This window comes from Lycorma delicatula, chromosome 10, assembly GCF_047948215.1.
Source record: "Lycorma delicatula isolate Av1 chromosome 10, ASM4794821v1, whole genome shotgun sequence".
Taxonomy (NCBI): Eukaryota; Metazoa; Arthropoda; class Insecta; order Hemiptera; family Fulgoridae; genus Lycorma; species Lycorma delicatula.
This window is the reverse complement of record NC_134464.1, coordinates 77,365,860-77,390,146: the sequence shown is the minus strand read 5'-3', so window position 1 is coordinate 77,390,146 and position 24,287 is coordinate 77,365,860. Positions and strand designations below refer to the sequence as shown.

Here is a 24,287-nt window from a genome sequence, read left to right as displayed (position 1 = left end):
TGAAAGAGGGAGAATATATGAATTATATCTTTGAACAATTTTGTATTGTATGAAATAATTTGATAATCAATGTTACAATAATAATTGGAAAAAATAACAGTAACAGTTAAAAATAGATAACTGAACACATTGACTCAGTCTCTTTACTTCCCCATCTAGATAGCACTGTAGCTCTAGAAGGGAAAGTATTGTAATCAGTCCAATTTGGGCATATGCAGTTTTCAGCAGATCTTAATATTTTGACACCTAAGGAACCCAAAAAACCAGATGTTAATGTTCATACATACATGTGTGTATTCGATCTTGGTCTGCAAATCACCTTATACCTCATCAAGCCATCGACATCAGTGTAGACGCACGATGAAGTTTTCATAGTAAAATAAGTTGAAAGTTTTAATTCATGTTCTAAATGTAGTAACTTTAGTTTTTTCCGCAAAAAAGATTCCACTGTTGCAGTCTAGACCCCAGAAGTTCAGCTTGTTGTTTTGATAACTTTAAATCACGAACTGAATCATTGAGTTCACATTGAATTAAATGAGGAGATTTCACATCAGATACAGAAGAAATTGTTCAACATCTACCTCATCTACTTCATTTTCAGATTGTTCTTCTAGCAACGTTGAAATAGATGGAGGAACAGGTACAGATAACTCCTCGCCATGTGGTGCCAGGATTAGAGCTGAGGATAGATCAGCATATTTTATGAACTTTCTATTTTTGAATGAAAATCCAAATATATTTGTCATACAAAAGTAGCAGTTGGTGAAGTGATGATTAGGTTCATGCCAAAGCATCGGTACAGCACATAGCATGGCTCGTCGTTTCCCCTTCAACCATTTAGTTAGATTTACTGAGCACGATATGCAAATAACATGAAGCACCCAGATTTTATCTTTATCTTCAAGTGCACAATCAAAATAAAATTTATAAGCTGTTTTTATCAATTCAGAAGTAGTCTTTCTTTGAGATTTAGAAGTAAATTTACCTCAGGCAACAAAAATTTTCTGGATGATTTGGACATCCACAAACTTTTGTAGAAGCCATATTGTAGCAAATAAAAACGAGAAAAATCACTCTTTTATTATAAAAAATTGATGAAAATATAGCAAAACAGTAATAATCCTGAAACACAACACACATTATAGACAAGTGAAGCTAGACTGAATAAGATTTCAAGCTATCTAGTAGACAGCAACAGATGTCTGCATGATGTGATCATACAAACATGTTTGTAAGTGTCTACTTCTCATGATACAGTGTATATATTTATTCATTTTTTCTTTATTAAGCATGTATGCAATTGTTTAAAAGGAAAACACAGAAACTCTTCTTAACTGTAACTGGTAGTTTATTAAAATGAGTAAGTAAAATATAAAGCAAACTTATGATTTACGTAAAACCTTTACATGGTAACACAATTTCAATAGCATATTTGAAATCAGCAGCCAAATTTGTAAGTGAAAAGTTGTGTAATATGTTAAATTGAAATTATATGTTGACTAGTGGTATCAATAAACAATTATTTAAATTAGAAAATACATACCTAATTTTGCTGTTTCTGCTGTACCATCATCTTGTTTATCAAAATAGTCTGATGCTTGGTTTTCAGCTATGCTGACAGCAAGTAAGCAAATCATTGAAAACATCTGTTCCAAAAAAAAAATGATTTTATTATTCTGATTGTAACCAACAGAGACTAAATTATTGGTACTTGATTCACTCATTTCCTAATTTCACCAGATGTAGACTTACTAAAATTGCATTATACCAGAATAGTTGTGTTCATATTCAAATGCAGATTGAAAAGTAAATAGGTGAAAAATCAGAAAGTAAAAGTTACAGATTTTAACTGAAACATTCAGTAAAAAGCTTATTAGAGTTTAAAAAAAAAAAATAGATAAAACTACAAATTTGTAACTAAAACATTTGATTGAAATTACTTCCGCTCCACCTCCTTTGTTGGCAGTGTAGCAAGTGGTACTGTCATTAATCCTGTAACTACTAATTTAATACATTGGTTGAGATATTTTTTTTTGGATGTGTGTCATTTTTATGGTACAAGTCTCCAATGTCCAGTATTCGGATTTCCACTGATGGATTACAGGATATCTGTGCATAAAGCTACTAGTATATAAGCTTTAGTCTCTTGTAATGCTATCTGTGATCAGAGAACAGTTTGTGAATCTTATATTCAAACTGTTTAGTACTGGTCACTCAGATTCGGTACAAGTTTAATCTTAATGTTAGAATTTAATTTTTAGTATTACTCAGTGTGACGTAAAAAAATAAGTGATATAGACAGACAAAAAATACATCTGCCACTTAGAAGGGAAGCCGAAGGGAAAATAGGGCACCTCACTGTAAATGCTCGTTCAGGACATACATTACTGGTACTGCAGCCAATCTGTTAAGAAGCTGCATAAAAGATTCAGAATGATGTTATTAAAATAATTCTATAGATTTTGAAAATTACAATACTTTAAAATTCACTTTTGATAACTTTTAATCACATATCATCACAACCAAATAATTATTAGATAAAAGTCAGAGAGGAACTAAAATAGATCTGTGTAAAGAGTTAAAGTAGATTTTTTAAACCAAAATTTCTGCAACTCCACTGGTCCAGCTATTGACTTCCTTTATACTGTTTTACTACACAAAACTTGCTAATGAAATAAATTAATGATTGTTTTAAAGAAAGTGAAATGACAATATGAATATAAAGAATGGTTAGTGACCATTGTACAGATATATGACCCAATTGTATAGATAGATATTGGCAGGATCTATAGTACTGTACTGATAAGAATAAAATATTTATTCAAAATGATGTGCCCACACAACATCTATAAGAGGTTATATCGAAAGTAAATACAGTTTCATTATAAAAAATTTATTCTGAAATGTTATAAATATTTTTTATTTCTGATAAACTACATATCCTTCACTGCTTTATATAATCGCCACATAAATTAAGATATTTATCGTAGCGATACACCAGCTTCAATATATCCTCGTCATATTCTTCTGCCTCCAGTCTATTTGGCCACTGATTAACAGCATTTTTAAGTTCATCGTCATCCACTCAAAAATTGCTTACCAATCAAAAATTCTTTCAATTTCCCAAACAAATTGTAATCAGAAGGAGCTAAATCCGGACTATATGGCGGGTGATCGTAAATTTCCCGTCTAAATGTTCCCAGTAAATCACGCGTCGAACCCGCAACATGTTGACGTGCATTATCGTGCAGCAAGACCACGCCGTTGGTCAGCGACCACGTTTCCGACTTTAAATGGCGCGCCGTAACTTACGTAGAGTTTTGCAGTAGGCTTCTGCAATTATAGTCGTTCCACGTGGCATGAAATCAATCAGCAGCATGCCAAACCGATCCCAAAAGACTGTAGCCATCAGTTTGCGTCCAAATGACTGTGGCTTGACCTTTGTTGGTGACAGGATGATGCCATTCACTTAAATGCCATTTTCTCTCTGGCGTGTAACACGAAATCCATGTTTCATCGCCAGTAACAACTCAGTTAAGGAACTCATCACCTTTTTCTGTGTAGCGCATCAAAAATTCCAAAGCAGATCCCATTCCAAATTTCTTGTGACATTCGTTAAGAACTGCAGCACACAATGTGCACAAACCTTTCTGAAGCCTAAATGGTCATGAACAACCCAGTCAAATACAGCTCTTGAAACATCAGGAAGAAGAAGGGCCAGGTGGGAAATCATTGAGTGACAATCTTTTCTGATTTCATAAACACGTTTCAAGAAGTCCTCTGTGTTTATCGCGGGCCTCCCCAAAGGTTCTTCATCATGCACATTAATTCTGTTATTTCTAAACCTTTCATACCATTTTCGAACGTTTCTTTCATTCAATACATTATCACTGTGCACAGCAATCGAATGCTTTTGAATTTCAGCCAGCTTAACGTCTTGATGGTTGAAACACTATGATTCCATGTATTTCACAGTTGGCACCAATATTCGATTTTCTTATTCATTTTATAACATAATAACTCACACATAATGAAAGATTCTGTAATGCAACAACTTACAGACAACAATGGCAGTGTGTACATTATTAGCATGGCCATGAACAACAAAGGTTCGCCAGTCTTAAGGAGAGATATTTCCCAGCGGTCTTTACTTAGAGGTATCCGTCACAAATACATATACTTAAACATTTCAAACAAGTATAATTTAGTATATTCCACATTTGAATCTTATAGTGTTAAAGAATGATAATCTCAATCCTAAATATAATAGCATTTTTATTATTTTTTCTAATTTTTTTAGGACAAAATTTGTGTTAATTTTTTTAACTTTTTATTAGTTTTACAGCTTATTAAATAGAACAGTTTGTTTTGTTCATGATGGTCAACAATTAATTTAGAAATTTATTTTTTACAACAATAAATTGAACTAAATTTTAGAATAAAACATTTTAGAAATTTATTTTTAACATGATTTCAATTTTTTTTTAAATCATCTTAAGTAACTTCTCTCTTTTTCTGTTTAGCCTCCAGAACCACTGTAATGCATTACTTCAGAGGATGAATGAGGATGATATGTATGAATGTAAATGAAGTGTAGTCTAGTACAATCTCAGGTCGACCATTCCTGAGATGTGTGGTTAATTGATACCCAAAAAACTGTGGTATCCACGATCTAGCATTCATATCCGTATAAAAGTAACATACTTTAGGATTTAAACTTTAGAACTCTAAACTTTGAAATCAGCTGATTTGTGATGACAAGTTAGTGGGTTTGTCTATTGGTGAAATCATCTAAGTAACCAGTACTTAAGTGACTCAGTGACTGGTACTGTTCTTCTCACATACATCAGCTGATGTTACTAATGATAGCTTTTTTTATTCAGGTAGAACTGTATTTAAAATGTGATTAAAAATAAAAGTTGAATTTCATTGTGTCTATTTTGTTCTGTATGTTTATGTTGGGTAGGCTGTATAATTTCCCAATTACAAAGAAAAAAAACAGTTAAAAAAAGAAATGTTAAACTGTAGAAAAAGGTTTTTATTATTATAAATTCAATATACATTAGAAATATTCAAATTGTCATCTTGTCATCATGTATTCATGGCAGCATTAACCAATGAATTACAAATTTTTTCCGATAAATTTTTGTCCCAATTTATAAAATCAACTGAGTTTTCAAATAACAACATGCGGTATTCAGGTCATTTGATTTAAAGAAAATATCCTCTCTCACATGGTATTATTACAATCATCCCTCAGAACAAAAAATTGCAAGGCCAAGAAGAAGAAAATTCACTTGAACAAGGTGGCCAATTGATAAAAAATTATTGAAAGCATAGTTAAAAATAATTAGTTAGTTAAGTAGTTAACTAGTAACTTTAAATAGTTAGTTAAGTATTAAATTATTGAAACATAGTAAGTGCCTCATCTTGTGCTAAAACATAGAGATAGTTTATGTCAAACGATAACCGCCTTATAAAGGGATATTTCAAAAAACAGGATTGTATAATAGCTTAGAAATAATAGCATTTCATATAACAGTCTTAAGATATGAATCACCTGTTACACTTAATAATGTTGCTTTTTTGTGATCCTACGCTGACAATGAACTCTGGGTAATGAAATTCCTTCTCCATAATTATACAAGGGTTTTCACCAGACCGACGAACACAATGACAGTTTGGTAGGCTGTTCTCTTTAAAGCATGCTGCATCAGACTATATCACTGATGAGGGTTTACAACAGAGTTTATTGTTGCTGTTTTGCAAGTAGTAGGATGGCATCCATACTTTAAATTCAAATTAGAAGCTTCCAACTAGGCTGTATTTGGGAATAAACTATATTTTAAAGATTTAAAGTTGCTTATTTTTACATCTACAATCACAGTAGCCACTGGCAAACATTCTATCTCAATATCAACAGGTCTCTGGTTCGAGGCCCCATATTTTTTTTTATATGTACGCTAATGCAGTGGTTTTTTATGTATTTTATTTCAAAGCAATCTATTAGGAATCTCACCAATATTATGCCTTTTTTGCTTCTTTTCTTCCATTTTCTCAGAGTGCACCTGTTTTTCTTCTGTTCATTGAATTATACAGATGAATTTATTTTAAGAATTGGTGAGTGTTGTACAGATTGACTAAAACAGATATTTTATTTTGATTGAAAAAAAAAACAGATAACAGTAAAAACAAACATTTTGCTAGCATTACTTACCAAAGAAAGCCATGCCACAAGCAATGAGCATGTTTTTAAAGAGCATCCACAAAATCCAGTTTTCAGAACTGGAAAAACCATATTTCAGTGACCTATGAAAAAAAAAGAAATTGAAATGATTTATTAATATGAACATACACATTTTTTTTTTTAACTAAATAAAAATAACTTTGTAATTCCATTTGTGCTGAATTATTATAATAATTCAATAATATAAGTTTAATTGTTTTAATGACATATATCTTTTTTTTTTGACAATTATTAGCTCCTTGGCTTATCTTCTCAAGAGAAAGTTTCGTAAATGAAAAGCAATTGGAATTTAGACAATATGTGGCTACCACAGACACAATAGGTTTAATTAGAGTTGTTACATTTTACAAATAAAATTTCTTAAAGGAAGATTTTTTTTTAATAAGATTATGGGCTCAACTGCTACTGTCATTAGCTGAAATGGGCATTTGTAGTGTATGAAAAATACTGTGCCTAACCAGGATTCAAACCCGGATCTTCGGATGAAAGGCCAAAACGCTACCACTCTGCCACACAGATCGGCAAAGGGATGAGAAAGGAATAAATATCTATTTTACATATTTACTCCGTTAAAAAGTAAATTACTGAAAAATTTTATTTAGCAGTCAAAATATGGAACTGGAAGGACACTAAACTAATAAAAGAATTGTACATTAAACAAAGGTAATACTTGGACAGAATTGATTGGCTTAAGAAAAGGTATAATGTAAAGATGCTGATTTATCATAACCCTATTCTCATTTGTATTTAGAAGAAATGATAAATTTTGTTGTAGATGAGGAAGCTAGCATTAGAATTGGAAGAAAATAATGAGAGTAAGGTTTATAGATGAAAGCATTCTATTGACTGACATCACAATAAAACTTCAGTAGATAGCAACTAAAGTACAATCAAAAAGTTGAGGTCTATGTAATGATAAATACTTGCAAGACAGGAGCATTAAATGAAGAGGTAGTAAGTAATGTTTGTAAGTAGAGATAAAAAGAGTAGCACAAGTAAATGCATTTAGGTAAATTTGGAATAGAAATTATGTAATGACTAGAAATATTATTGGAATTGTTATGTTCATGAAGAAAAAGGACTATTTCACAATAAAATGGATTAAAAACTCAAAAATAGACTTATTAAATTCTATGGGAAGGGGGGTGTTTAATATACTGTTTGGAATTATCAGAAATCCTGAGAAAGAAAGATAACAAGAGAAAGCTTTTATTTGACATATGGTTTTGCAGATAAACAGAAAGATAAATTGGTTAGACTAAATAAATCAAGAAGTTTTTCAAACTTTATATAAGGAAAGATAAATGCTCCTGATCCATTACACTGATAAACATAATTTTTGTTTCCTAACATGCGACACATGATTTTAATCTGTTTTTTGTTGCTGAAAACGAATATGAACTCATAATCTTTCTATCACCCACCATTTTTAAAAAAAAAATTTAATTTTAATTAAAGGATTTTTTTCATTTTTCAACGTATAGTTAGCATTTGAAGCTCCTATACTGTATGTTGTTAGATCATTTTTTATTGTTTAACTTTGTTAACATAATCTGTAAGCTATAAATAAACAATACTAGAGAAAAAATTAAATCATATCATAGTTGCATATTATGACATCATATCTAATACTGAAAAGTGAGCCTTCATGGGCAACATTTAATCGTGTCTATGCAAGTAGCTGAAAACATAGCTGTGTTGTTTATATTGAGCACTGGATTTAGGAATGAATTAATTTTGTTCAGTCTTATTGCTGTCTTAAGTTTGTTACCAGTGCAGTTTCATAATGTCTCGAAATTGTGTAAATAATGTTGATTCCTTTTGTTATATATGTGGTGAGTTTACCGTAAAATCAAATAGAAAAAACATTACATCTTTAATTAAAAAAGCATATCATTTGTACTTGCAGTATAAAATTAGTGATCAGGATAAGACGTGGACTTCTCATATAGTATGCACTAATTGTTCTGTATAATTAAGTGGATGGCTGAAAGAAACGTGGAAGGTTTTGCCCTTTGGTATACCTATGGCCTGGCCTGAGCCAAAGAATCATGTAACCAATTATTACTTTTGTTTAACAAACATGTCTGGAATTTCTAAAAAATCTAAACGTATTTTAAAATAATCTTCATTGCAATCTGCAATCAGGCCTGTACCTCACAGTGAAATTATTCCAGTTCCTGAGCCACCTGTGAAAGTATGTTTCGAAAGCAGCGATGAAGAATCGGGCAGTACTGAAGAAGACAACAATGATTTTGATTTTAAATTATCTTCCAATAAGCCACATCTTATATCACAAGGTGAATTAAATGACTTGATTAGGGATTTAAATTTATGAAAAAATCAAGTTGAATTGTTAGGATCAAGACTGCAAGATTGGAATTTACTTCATAGAAATACAAAAATTTTGGGCTTTCAAAACCAACAAAAAAATAACTTTCTCATACTTAATGATGAAAATAATTTGGTTTATTGCACAAATATTGATGGGCTTACAGTGCACTTAAAGACGTTCTTGAAAAAATAAATTATAAAAAACATAGCTGGAACATATGTGGTTATTTGAAAGTTATACCTATTTTGTTAGGAATGCAGTTAGGCTGTACTAAGTACATGTGTTTTCTTTGCGAATGGGACAGCCAAGCTAGGGATAAACATTATGTTTCCAAAGAGTGGAAGAAATGAGACAACTTAACTCCAAATGGGAAAAATATTATTCGTGATCCCTTAGTTGAACTCAAAAAAATATTTTTACCCCCTCTTCATATCAAGCTAGGACTAATGCAAAATTTTGTTAAAGCAATGAAGAAGGATAGTCCCAGATTTGTGTACATCAGCCAGAAATTTTCGAATGTAAGTGAAGGAAAAATTAAAGAAGGAATATTTCTTGGTCTTCAAATAAGAGTTGGTCAAAGATGATATGTTTAACTCAGTGTTAAATAATGTAGAAAGTAGAGCTTTCTTACATTACTTTATAGAAAATTTGTAAAATATTTCAATTACTTTGTAATAATCTTGCAGAAATGAAGTATGTAATGTTTAAGTAATGTGTATGTTGTATGTATGTTGTGAGTATGTAATGTTGTATGTAATGTGTATGTAATGTTTAAAAAAAAAATTGTTAATTACTAATAAGGAAGAAGTCAAGTTGTAAAAATTAATTCAAAAAAGAGCTACGCTAAATGATTATTGAAATAAATTTTTAAATATTGACAAAAACTTATAAAGTAAGTAGCATAAATGAAACACTACAAAAATATTATTTTTACTCGTGTTTATTACATTATTTACTAAAAACTGTGTGATATTAAACTAAAACAATGCACCATAATTTTTAAGTTAACAGTTATCTATAAATGCCTTTATTTAACTTACATTATCGCCTTTCAAATCAGATCCTGTAATTAATTTTCACCCACTTACCATTATACAACTGACGAGAAATTTTCCATACATGTTCATTTCTGGTGACGGTATGATAATTGGTCGTTACTGACCAATTGATTGGTAATTAGTGAATTTATGATAAATTTTACTATGGAGAATAAAAAAAAAAATTGGTTCAAATTTTATTTATTTCAATCAATAAACAATATAATAAGTAAATATTAATATTTTGTTATTTTGATAGCTGAAAAAAAATTGTTTTTCAGAAAACTTTAAGAAATTTTTGAGAAAAAAAAAAGTTTTTTCCCTAAATTACAGGTATAAATACTGTTTGTAATGTTTCAATAGTATTTATTTCAATAACAGATAGATATTGAAATAAATTCAGTACAGATAAATGCCCATTTACAGTTATGGGTAGATGATGAATTTTGTAGCGTGCAAAAAAATAGTTTAACTGGGATATGAATCAAGGACCTCTGGATGAAAGGCCAAAGTGCTACCATTCTACCACAGAGATCTGTATTGTTAATTTGTTAATTAACAAGTATTGTAATTTGTTTATTAATTATTATTAGTTTATCATTGTTTCTTTTATATTTGTTAATTATTTGAATTTCTTATACTGCTCTTTAAATATTAAGTAAATATCATTTAGTTTTATTCAGGTTATTCATCTTTTTTTTCATTTTTATTTATAAATTGTTTGATTTATTTTACACAAATTATTCAGTACCATTGATGATGATTGTTTAACAATCAAAATGTGTATCTGGTTTTAGAAATTAATTAATTTTTTTTTGTTCACAGTGTTTGAGAATTTCTATTTTTAAATTTATTATAAAAATTAACTTTTTTATATATAATTTATAATATAACTTTTTTATAAAAAGTATGTTAACAAGGTGATGTATAAAATGAAATTCATACATCTAATATTAACAATTGTTTAAAGTAGAAGTCTATAATGAACAATGAGAATATGCATCGCATCGTTTCATTTTACATGTATTTAATTTTTTATTACGTAACATACATCATTGTTGTTTTAAGGATGTAAAATTTTAATTTATCGTTGAAGGATGTAAAATATTATTTTGCGATTTTATATAATATAATTTTATAATATATATATATATATATATATATATATTGTAATATAAAAACTTTCTACAAATTGACTGCAGTAATTTTTTTAACAAAACAAAGGGAGCTTAGCTTAGGGAACTTTCCTGTTTAATAATAAAAGTTGAACTTTTTTTAAAAATAATTATTTAAAGATTTTAATTTAAAATTAAAATCACTGGAATTAGGCAAATTATATGATGATAGATTATTGATTATTATATATACATATCATTTTACAGGTCTCAGGTTCACTGACCAGTAAAAATTTTTATCCTTAATTTCCATTTTATGGTTCCGGTTTCAAACTTTTTAAGTCAAGATTTTTTAAGTTAAGATATTTAGTTCAAGATTTTTTAAGTTAGTACAGGAATCAAAACTAATCACTGTAATTATACTCTTTGTAATTAAACATTCTTTAATCTCTGTTATTTCTGAGTATGTGTTTTAGAAATGGCAATTTATTAGATTTACATTTCTTTTTTTTTTCTTAGGTGGTACAGTAATTTTTGCGCCTCTAATGAAACAATTTTGTGTAAAACAAGTTTCGTGCCCATCTATGAAGTAAGTAAAATATAGAATTTTAATTTATTTTTATTGTTTATTTATCAAAATTATGTGTATTTTTTCTAAGACATCGGTTATTAATTTTTTACATTCCTAAACTGTTATTGTACAGGATATCATAAAGTAAGTTACTTTACTAATTAATAATATTTGATAATCGGTTTCTTTTTTGTAATCCTCAACATTTTAGGTCTCCTGTGTCCAAAACTGCAAAAAATAATCATATTACTGAATATATTAATGTGTATTTATTGTACTCAAGTTGCTTAACAATTCTGGAATAGATGAATGTATGATGGTCACAGTTTTTATAAATAAATTTTTATGAAAATGGAAACAGTGAATCCATAAGATTAAATACAAGATATTTTTTCAACTATATTTTGCTGTAAATCTGTTTACAGCTCAACTGTATTTTCCCCTTCCCACAAATACGCTAAGTGAGCTGAAGATTTACTTCTGTCTTTGTCAAGCTAACTGATTTGACAGGATGGGCAAGTGGGGTTGGTGTAATGTTTAATGAAATAACATCAATCGTTTACGAATAACTTGTCACATTTGTATATAAAATTCAAACATTACAGACTAATACACTAGATACAGCAGTTGGCGAGGGGCAAACTTTCAGCTTTGTATGCAAGAAAAAATAATTAATTTAAAAATTTATTTTAGAGATTTTGAAAAACGTTTTTAGAGATTAGTGATAAAATCATTATTGTTATTACTGAGTCAGGTAATAAGCTTTTAAAAATATTAAGTTCAGTACAATTTAAATTGTAAAACTTTTTTATGGTTCTTCAGACCACAGATTTTTATTTTTATATCTTAATAATCATCATGTATAATCTCACATTTTTTCTCAAAAGGATTGAAGACAATTTGATTATAGTTTTGATGAAACTTAGCCAAAGTTAACTAATAATTGTTCGACTTCTAAAAATAGCGACAAAGGCCAAATTAATAGTAACAAAAAAAGGAACAAGACCGATTTTTGCTGAAAATTTTTATGATGATTATAGTAGCAATATTCTAAACATTCTGTTTTTCGGTAAACTAGATTAAAATAACACCGAGGAAAAAATTTTCAAGTCAATTTTCTTAAAGTTTTATGGATGTACTGTTATGGAAATTCGTAGTTTTATGGACTCCTGTTGTTGATTTATCTTCTTTTTTTTTAAATAAAATAACATTTAAACAAGAAATAAAAAAAAAATCATTTCTAAAGACTAAGGAGCCAATCTACTCAACATGTATTTGAAATGCTGTACTACCTAACCTTGAATTGAAATCAAATAAATAAATAATAAAAATCAATCAATCAATCATAGTTTATTAATTTTGACAATTTGGTTGTGATGCGTTAAAAATAGAGAGATTGGATCCCATGTATTACGTAAATGGAAATGACATTACGATGAAAAATTATTTTTATCTGAAAAAGTTAATTATTAATTATATAAAATAAAAAATAAAGATATTACAGCTTGAATCATGAAAAAAACATTTAAAAATAAAAAAGTACAGATTTTTGATTACAGTAATTTATTTTAATCATCAGATAATCATGATTTATCTATGCATTATGGTACTTTTTAATGTTATTTTTTCCAGTTGTTAATTAAACTGTGAAGACATTTTAAGTTTGACAGTTGAATAATCAGAGTTTTAATTAATATTAATTCAAATTGGTAAATACCACATGTGTAATTTATGAAATTTTTTTATTTAGTTTTGAGTAAAACAATTATACATTTACATTGCTAACAATATATTCATATAATAGTTTGGCAAACTATTTATAATGAATGATTTTTTATTTTTTTTAGTTAATCATTGCTAATTATTGTCAATTATTAATTGATAATTAACCAAACAAGGTGGTCTGTTTAGAGCTTTGCTGTGCTGATTGTGAGTGGTTAAAGACTGTGATAAGTGGAAGTGGTATTCCAATACTACTTTACAGTGATTGTAATATTCTTATGTAACAATACAGAAACAGTGTACTGTATTAAATAAAAACATGTGCTTTATTATTATTAGTATAGAGTGATAGAAAACAAATTAATTGTAAATTCAAACAGCAAGAAAGAAAATAGTTTGACAGAGTTCAAATCATGCATACCTTCCTTTTTCCTGTTTAGCCTCCGGGAATTACCGTCAGGTATTACTTCAGATGATGAATGAGGATATACGTTTGAGTGTAAGTGAAGTGTAGTCTTGTACGGTCTCAGTTCGACCATTCCTGAGGTGTGTTGTTAATTGAATCTCAACCACCAAACAACATTGGTATCCATGATCTAGTATTCAAATCTGTATAAAAATAACTGCCTTTATCAGGACTTGAAAGCTGGAACTCTCGACTTCCAAATCAGCTGATATGCAAAGATGTGTTCACCATTAGACCAACAACCCGGTGGGTGAAAAATCATGCAAATCTGTGGTTCCTTGTGCATACTGTATGGAATATTTTTAATTAATTAATTCCAAACTATACATTTTTGTTCGATTAGGACTTCACTACCATTCATTAGTTTTTCAAAGGATATGTTTAAATTTGAATGTATTATAATAAAATTTTCCAGATTTGCTTTCTGTTTAAGGCCAAACAATCATAAGTGTAATATGGATAATTCTTTGGATTTTGAAAAAATCAGACTGTAAAAACTTTGAAATGGTTTCTGTGTACAATTATACATTTACTAGTAAGAAAAAAATGAAAACTGTATGTTTATGTCATAATTGTAAAGGTTGTTACCAGCCTGATGCTCGTCATAAGCTGCTCATAAAAGATGACAAACATTTTCAAAAGTAGAAAGCAGCTAGCTACAAATAGAATTACCTAAGGAAAGTAAGAAATCATGTAGTTTTTCTATTACATTTTTTGTAGAATCAAAATATATAGCATTTTCATGAATCAAAATATGTAGTAGCACATCACATGACAAACATATAAAAATTGAGGTGATATTCAGGCATAAAAGTGATACTTCACTCAGTTCACCATAGGATCTTGCTATATACTGAACATTTTCAGAAAAAAATACTGTGATTAGTGTCTTTTTAATATCAAATAATTTACATGCATCACAATCATACTTAGGATTACACGTTAGATTGCATCTATTGTAAAGGAATGAATTAATTACAAGATTGCCCAAAAAGGAGTGTAATATATTTAGGATGTACGTATGTTTGTTCCACCGTAGCAGCTCAATGGCTGAACCAATTTAAATGTATGACCCCACGTTATATAGTAGTGGAGACCAACCCAGTGGTCTCCACTACTAGTTCTAGTGGTTCTCGTGGTGAACTTATCAACACAAATCAGCTGATTTCAGAATCGAGAGTTCTAAGGTTCAAATCTTAGTAAAGGCAGTTACTTTTATATGGATTTGAATAATAGATTGTGGATTCCAGTGTTCTTTGGTGATTGGGTTTAAATTAATTGTACATCTCAGTAATGGTCAACCTGAGACTGGAAAAGATTTCATTTACATTCATACATACATATAATCTTCATTCACCCTCTAAAGTAACACCTATGATAGTTCCAGAGGCTTAACAGAAGATGAGATAGTGGAATTTGCTAGTTGAAGCACAAACTTTAATGAACTGTGAGCCTCTATAGGTATTAGCTGGGTTTGAACTGAATCATTCGAATCAATTGAATGAATAATATTAGAAAAATAATGGAATTAAATAAAACAAAATTAAATAGTAATGGACTTCATGTGGTGACTGTGAGTTAAATTAATGGTGAGGTGATGCCAGCATGTTGCAAGGCTAGAAATAATCTTCACCATCAACTGGTAACAAACGGGTGCCCCTGGGACGCTATTTTGGGAGATGCAGTGGGGGTGCTCTTATATCTCTGCAAACAATTGTCCGATTTTCAAAATTCAAACTAGATATTAACAAAATCACCATGGAACCAAAATTTACTGATATACTCAGAAAGATTGAGTGGCCTGCGCCATGCCGAGATAAGCTTATGACGGCGAGCTCCTACAAACGGTCTTTGTAGAGTTTGATGACAGTACAGATTAGAGATTAGAGAAGATTTAGAGATTATCCTGTCGGCATCGGATTCATGATAGCCCACTATTGTCGAATTTGATGCTTTAGGTGGACAGGACAAAATGGAACGGCGTGTGCTGCCATTAATATTGTGCTGGGCTGTGACGTTACATAAACTACACCTAGATAGAGCTGCCGTTGGTCTAGTGGTTAACGCGTCTTCCCAAATCAGCTGATTTGGAAGTCGAGAGTTCCAGCGTTCAAGTCCTAATAAAGCCAGTTATTTTTACAGGGATTTGAATACTAGATCGTGGTTCTAGATCGTGTTCTTTGGTGGTTGGGTTTCAATTAACCACACATCTCAGGAATGGTCGAAGTGAGAATGTACAAGACTACACTTCATTTACACTCATACATATCATCCTCTGAAGAATTATCTAAACGGTAGTTACCGGAGGCTAAACAGGAAAAAGAAAGAAAGATAGAGCTGCCGTAGAGCCGAGCACTGATATCTTTGCGAAGGGCCACGCCAACGTAGCACTGAGTCGCGTGAGACAATTGGAGAGTTTAGCCGTTAGTTGTTTGAATCCCAGAAATTTGCCGAATGATCCTTTTTTTCTGTTTAGCCTCCAGGAATTACCGTTCACGTATTATTTCAGAGGATGATTGAGGATGTTATGTATGAATGTGAATGAAGTGTACGGTCTCAATTCGACCATTCGTGAGATGTGTGGTTAATTGAAACCCAACCACCAAAGAACACCATTATACACGATCTAGTATTCAAATCCGTATAAAATTAACTGCCTTTATTAGGACTTCAACGCTGGACCTCTCGACTTCCACATCAGCTGATTTGGGAAGACGCTTTCACCACTAGACCAACCCGGTGGGTTTGCCGTATGATCCGCACGACAAAATGTCTCTCTAGGTACTCAATCGCTTGAGAAATCTGTAAGTTTAGATTGGTATACGCCAATTAAATAAATAAATTGAAATGTTTCCATTTTCCTCATTCGGCTCAGTACGTTAAATATGTTATATCCATAAGTTTTCAAATCGTGATTTTTTCTAGATGATCACTTTTTTTTTGTCTTCAGTCATTTGACTGGTTTGATGCAGCTCTCCAAGATTCCCTATCTAGTGCTAGTCGTTTCATTTCAGTATACCCTCTACATCCTACATCCCCAACAATTTGTTTTACATACTCCAAACGTGGCCTGCCTACACAATTTTTCCCTTCTACCTGTCCTTCCAATATTAAAGCGACTATTCCAGGATGCCTTAGTATGTGGCCTATAAGTCTGTCTCTTCTTTTAACTATATTTTTCCAAATGCTTCTTTCTTCATCTATTTGCCGCAATACCTCTTCATTTGTCACTTTATCCACCCATCTGATTTTTAACATTCTCCTATAGCACCACATTTCAAAAGCTTCTAATCTTTTCTTCTCAGATACTCCGATTGTCCAAGTTTCACTTCCATATAAAGCGACACTCCAAACATACACTTTCAAAAATCTTTTCCTGACATTTAAATTAATTTTTGATGTAAACAAATTATATTTCTTACTGAAGGCTCGTTTAGCTTGTGCTATTCGGCATTTTATATCGCTCCTGCTTCGTCCATCTTTAGATGATCACTAAAAAGTATTAAATAATAAAAACAATTATAAAAATTAACAAACACGACTGATAAAAAAATAAATGTATTTTGTTAAGCACGGCCCGTTGGTACGAGTATATAATTGTAATTAACATAAAAAAACCGCTTCCGAACAATTGAATTTGACGCATTCAAGCGCTTTCGGAATTAATTTTCATCCTCAGGAAATCACATTATTCGTCATATTTGTAACAATAATTAAAACTTGACATGTTAAATGTATGAAAGTTGTGATATTTGCGTAATTATAACAGCTGATCGTCGTATATTTTAAAATTATGTCTACGTAAACGTCCCGTCAATTTGGTGGACTCAACTGTTATGTTAAAAGGGAAGATGATCAGTTTGGCCGACCTAATCTATAGTTATTATTTAACACCTGCATGTATAAAACGTCGTTATCAAATTTTGTCTGTTCGTTTATTAATTTATTATTATTTAAATATATATGGTATTTTTCTGAAATATTAGTGTTATTTTTATTATTAGAATAATCGAGTATATCAGTAAAGTTATCTGGGTCATAATTATGGTAATTATTTATAATATGTTTAGCAAAATTTGATTTATATATATATGAATACCCTTTATTTATACAGAATAAATTCTTTTTTATTCTTATTGAAAATGAACGATGGGTCTTGCCGGTGTACTTTAAACCGTACGCGCATTTCAAACTATATAATCCTTGTTTTTCTAAATTGACTTTTTTATTATTTCTTATTGCTTTTGAAGGTTCCACATTATTTATATATTTTATTATTTTCTTGTTAGTTATAAGCAGTTCTTAATCTGAATGATTTAAATATTTTATAAGTTTTATTCAATTGTGACGTAATTATTACTACGTTGTTATTTTATGTATCTATCAACTATGTATATTTTATGTTCTATTTTATTATATAACTAGCAGACCCGGCAATGCTTCGCTGTTGCTAGATTTGATATAGAATAGTATATATATACATATATATATATATATATATATATATATATATATATATATATATATATATATATATATATATATATATACTTATATACTATATATACTTATATATATATATATATATATATATATATATATATACTCAAAATAGTATATATACATATATATATATATATATATATATATGTATATATGTATATATATATATATATATGTATATATGTATATATGTATATATATATATGTATATATGTATATATATATATATATATATGTATATATGTATATATATATATATATATATATATATATATATATATATATATATATATACTTATATACTATATATACTTATATATATATATATATATATATATATATATATATATATACTCAAAATAGTATATATACATATATATATATATATATATATATATATACTAACTAAGGGACCGATTTGTCCCTTTCTCCCCGCGCGTAAATCGTTCCAGTCTACAGCAGACACACATATCGGAAACATTGAAATGGAATCGTAAAATATTTAGTATAGCGTGTGTTGTTTTTACGTCCAACAGATAGAGCTGTTTTTTTTTAAAAAAAGCATGTTTTTACCTGTCACAGATGTGATATCTTTTGTATATAAATAGTAGGTATATAAAGGTTTTACTCAAAATAGTATATATACATATATATATATATATATATATATATAGATTAAATGAAGACAGTTGAAAGTTTGATAAAACATTAACAAAATGAACTTTACGATACTTCACAAAATTTAGCCTTTCCCTTTTCCCCTTTTCCTTTTTGCCCCTTTTCCCGTTTTCATGTTTGCCACATTCCTTTTCCCTTTCCTACTTTCATTCCCTTATCCTTTCCACCATTTCTCTTTCCCTCAATTCCCTTTCCCCATTCCTTGTTCCCTTTTCCATTTTTTTTTTCTCTTTTCCCCTTTCCGTTTATTTTCCCCCCATTTTACCCTTTTTCATTTTCCCCTTTTTTTCATTTTACCTTTTTCGATTTTTCCTTTTCCGATTTGTCCCTTTCTCCCCGCGCGTAAATCGTTCCAGTATTTTTTTAGTCTACAGCAGACACACATATCGGAAACATTGAAATGGAATCGTAAAATATTTAGTATAGCGTGTGTTGTTTTTACGTCCAACAGATAGAGCTGTTTTTTTTTAAAAAAAGCATGTTTTTACCTGTCACAGATGTGATATCTTTTGTATATAAATAGTAGGTATATAAAGGTTTTACTCAAAATAGTATATATACATATATATATATATATATATATATATATATATATATATATATATATATATATATATATATATATATAGATTAAATGAAGACAGTTGAAAGTTTGATAAAACATTAACAAAATGAACTTTACGATACTTCACAAAATTTAGCCTTTCCCTTTTCCCCTTTTCCTTTTTGCCCCTTTTCCCGTTTTCATGTTTGCCACATTCCTTTTCCCTTTCCTACTTTCATTCCCTTATCCTTTCCACCATTTCTCTTTCCCTCAATTCCCTTTCCCCATTCCTTGTTCCCTTTTCCATTTTCTTTTTTCTCTTTTCCCCTTTCCGTTTATTTTCCCCCCATTTTACCCTTTTTCATTTTCCCCTTTTTTTCATTTTACCTTTTTCGATTTTTCCTTTTCCGATTTGTCCCTTTCTCCCCGCGCGTAAATCGTTCCAGTATTTTTTTAGTCTACAGCAGACACACATATCGGAAACATTGAAATGGAATCGTAAAATATTTAGTATAGCGTGTGTTGTTTTTACGTCCAACAGATAGAGCTGTTTTTTTTTTTTAAAAAGCATGTTTTTACCTGTCACAGATGTGATATCTTTTGTATATAAATAGTAGGTATATAAAAACACGCGCGTATTCGAATGCAAAGTTGTGTCAAAATTTCAAAGCAATCGGTGGTTGTAACGATCTATTTAATATTATTTTTTTTAATTTTTACATTATCATTTCTTAAATATTTTAAGAACACATTTTTTACATTCATATTTTATTGTAAGTGGCAATTTTATTTTCCCCCTTAAGCAGAAGTTGATATACAAAGTTTTTTCAACGCTCAAGCTCATATAATTTGAAAACCATAACTGCAATGCGTCCAAATCTGATTGCATGTCCTCAACCACTTCTATCCAGGTGTTGGGGACATAACACAAGGCAGTATCATCTGCAAACGCATATACATTACCTTTAAGCGGGGCCGAACAGACACTATTTACATATATTATGAATAGTATGGCTCCCAATACGGATCCTTGTGGGACCCCATATTGTATCCCAGCAAAATTACTTAAACACCCTTTTTATTCTCACGCACTGTTTCCTGTTGATCAGATAGCTCTCAAACCAATCAAATGAAACATCTCTAATACCACTCATCCACAGAATGCGTAGGACATTGTGGTCTACACAATCAAAAGCTTTTGTTATGTCTAAAAATAGACCGCTCACACATTTCTTATCATTTATGCCCTGAAATACTTGGGTAGCAAAATTTAAGAACGCCTTTTCAGTATTGCTCCCAGCCATGAATTCATATTGGTTTTTATAAAAAAAGAAGTTTTATCGAGGTACGATATTAATCTGTTCTTCATACATTTCTCATAGATTTTAGAGAAGATAGAGTAGGGATATTGATCTATATTGAGTAACAGAGTTTTTATCTCCTTTTTTAAAGGCAGGTATTACTACTGTTTTTTTTTAAAGCGTCCGGGAATTTCCCAGATTGGAGGCTTATATTTACAAGAAAGGTTAAGACATGTAATATATGATCTACCGCTAATTTAACAATTTTTGAGCTTATTCCATCATTACCAGGGGATTTATTGTTTTTGAGATTTTTGATAATATTTTCAATCTCAGCATTAAGGACAGGTTCAACGAATATTGATGACACTTCACATTTTATATTTGCCAGGTCATTATTTTATTTAATTGTTTACGTAAGTTACTTACAACATTTATGAAATAATCGTTAAATATGTTAGCCGCTTGAAATGGTTCAGAGATATTTTTATTATTTCCATTATTTAGTTGAATAACATTATCTTTTCTTTTTTGACCGGTTAAGGAATTAATTCCTTCCCACTCCTTTTTAGAATTTCCTTTACATCTGTCAAATATGTTATCATAGTATTTTTGTTTAGCCGATGTAATCTTAATTTTAAGTTTATTCCTATATGTTTTATAATGTTTAATTAAATGTAAGTTATTAGGGTGCGCTATTGTTTTTTTGTATAATGAATTGCGTATTGATATCATTTCACACAGTTTATCTGTTATCCATGGTTTTAATTTTTTGAATTGCTTACCCTGTATGACTAATTGTGTTTTAGATTCGTTTATAATTTCAGTAAATTATTTATGAAAATATCAAAAGCTGCTGACGTATCGTTATGCATATAAAAATCCCGCCAGTCTAATTTAGCGATAAGGGAAGTGAATTAATTAATTTTTATAATAAATTTTAATAACATTCATATTAATCTCATTTTTAATAGTATTGGAATGCGTTACATTAGAGATATGCGATATCCCGACGCCTATAAGACTGTGATCTGTTATCTGCAAATGACTCACAGTTGAAACTATTTCATAATTATTTTTATTTTCTTCTTTATTAATTCTTGGCAATAACTGATCAATGCATGTTCCACTTGCAAGTCGTGTGGGTTCATTGACTAATGATTCAAAACCATGACAGTTATAAATAGTTTTATACTCATCTATTAAGTGGGATTTGGAAAGTAGGTTTAAGTTAAAATCACCAGTTATTATGTAGTTATTAGAATTCATTTTACACAGCACATCATTAAATTTATTTAAGAAAAGCCTCTTATCCTTACTATGTAAACTATATAGCGCAAGTATTGTATATTCATTACCACTAGGTGCACTAGGTCAATAAGAATCGCATCAGATGCAGACAGAGATAAAGAAACCCTTCCGTAGTTCAATTTAGAATTGATATAAACAATTATTCCACCTGATCTATAACCTTCATTGCAATTAGCTATTATCTCATAATTTTTTATTTCGTATAAAGATACTTCATTTGACATTATCCAAATTTCCGATAAAACAATTAAATCCGGCATGTTTTTAAATTTAGATAAATTAACTAATAATTCATCAAAGTTCTCTCGCAGACTACTAATAATTTGGTGCAGAATTTTAAATTCACAGTTCATTAATTTATTAAAATTGGTAGAGATCATTAGAAATAATAAGAATTTATTTTAACATAAATAAGTGTGCTTACGGTAATTTGTTTAAATCCTCTTCATTCCTAATCCGCACAACTTTTGTCTTTTTCATTCTTCCGCATAAGTATTTTCCCATCTCGTAGCCAGATGTACTTGTAACCTTTACACTTTTTTGCCTGCCGAGCGAGCGAGCGCATATAGCCGTCTCCTTGGTGGACAGAGCGACTTATTTATGTACACCGGAGTTTCAGTTGTAAATCCCATATTTAACGTAGTGATAAATTTTTATCTCGTTTCTTCTTCATAAAATTTTCCTTATCCCGCCTTCTGACGAACTTGACAATGATTCCGTCAGACGTATTATTGTTCCCTGGCAATCTGTGACAAGCATCGATCATCTCAAATTTGGGAACCAATTACGCCTCCCACTTTTTTAATTGTATCAACAACATCTTCATCATCTTTTTTGGGAATACCATGAATTTCTATCATACTATTATTACTATATTGCTTCGCATCCTCAAATCTGAACTCAAGCTGTTTAACTTTTTGACGGAGATTATGGTTTTCAGTTGTCAAATTCTCAATTTTTTGAACATACTCTTCTAATTTTAGTATCTGGTCAGCAATGATTTTTGAGTTATCATCAATCTTTTTGTGTTGGTCTGACGATTCATTCATATCACTTATCATACGTTTCTGGGCTCTCTTTAATTCATTTATAGGGACATCACGTCATCAAGTGTAAAGTTGTTTACTTGTACAACAGTTTCTAGTTGAAGATCTTTTCTTTTGTTTAAGACGCAATGTTCACATCTCCAAATTTAATTATTAAATGTCATCTTTGCTCATATTTTTACAGCTTCCATGAAATAATGTCTTGCAGTCAGTGTAAGCTATTTTACTATGTTTAGTGGTTATATTTTTATTACAAACTCCACATTTAGGGATGATGTTGGCGTAAACAATGTATAAAGAATAATAAACCATAATAAATTTTGAATAATAGACGGAGTATAGATCCTCTGTTGATATGTATTCACATCGAACGCGAAGTTAAGTTTCCCTAAAAATACTGTTCCATTTCATTATACAATTACCATCAATCACTACCGCGAAAATAAGACTCCGCATTTCACCACTTATCAAACATCAACACGCTAATTGCTCCCGATGTTTACTCCTCGAACACTGAATCAAAACTTGTTATCCAGTAATATTGGATAATAATTTTCTTAGTGAATAAGTTCATGAATTAATACAATTTATTAAAGGTCTTATGGGAAAATCTGTTTTATGAATTTTGGGCAGTGCTTTTATATAGGGGCTTTTGTATTAGTTAAATTATGTTTTCATTAATATATTCATCCTTGAAAATGTATTTACATTTTTTAATCTTGTAAATATTTTTTTTTTCTTTTAATTTTGTTTGTGGGATCCTTAAATTTTTTAGATTTATTATTTTGTATTAGATTGTTAGTTTTTTTCAGTATAATTATATATTATTATTATTAACTATAACGGGCGTATTAGTCTTGTCGGATTTGACTGTAAATGAATTATTTTTTTTTTTAGTTTGTTATTTATGTTCTTATATATATGATAATTTTTATTTATGTCTTTATATTATTGATAATTTATTTTGTTATTATCTTTAATATTATCAAAAACATTTTTTTCCTGTTTAGCCTCTGGGAATCATCGTCAGGTATAATTTCAGAGGATGAATGAGGATGATATGTGGGTGTGAATAAAGTGTAGTCTTGTACAGTCCAAGGACGATCAATTTCTGAGATGTCAGGTTAATTGAAACCCAAACACCAAGCAACACCGGTATTCACAATCTAGAAATTTTTCGCCGTCACAATACTTTCTTTACTTCGTTCATGGAAGTAAAAATCCTTTCAGAAGAAAATTTAAACGGGTTTCGTCCTCATTAATAGTTTGTTAGAGGAGATGTATCTACATTTAGTTAATATAGAAAACAAATTTCTACTAGTATTTGTTTTCCTTTACCTTTGTATATTTAAAAAAAAAAAAATTTTCCCTGAAATTTCGTTAAAATATTAAAAATATACACGAGAATAAT

At 29.8% G+C, this 24,287-nt stretch overlaps 1 protein-coding gene across 1 annotated transcript in view; it reads right to left on the bottom strand.

Annotated features, from left to right (window-relative positions):
• Nucleotides 1-24,287, bottom strand: part of LOC142331317 (uncharacterized) — a 46,666-nt gene that overhangs the window by 9,096 nt on the left and 13,283 nt on the right. Inside the window, exons 2-3 of the mRNA XM_075377137.1 lie at nt 6,218-6,309; nt 1,544-1,646 (exon numbers count right to left, since the gene is read on the bottom strand). Of these exons, the coding sequence (XP_075233252.1) occupies nt 1,544-1,646; nt 6,218-6,298 (184 nt within the window). The 5' untranslated portion in view covers nt 6,299-6,309. The remainder of the gene's footprint in view (nt 1-1,543; nt 1,647-6,217; nt 6,310-24,287) is intronic.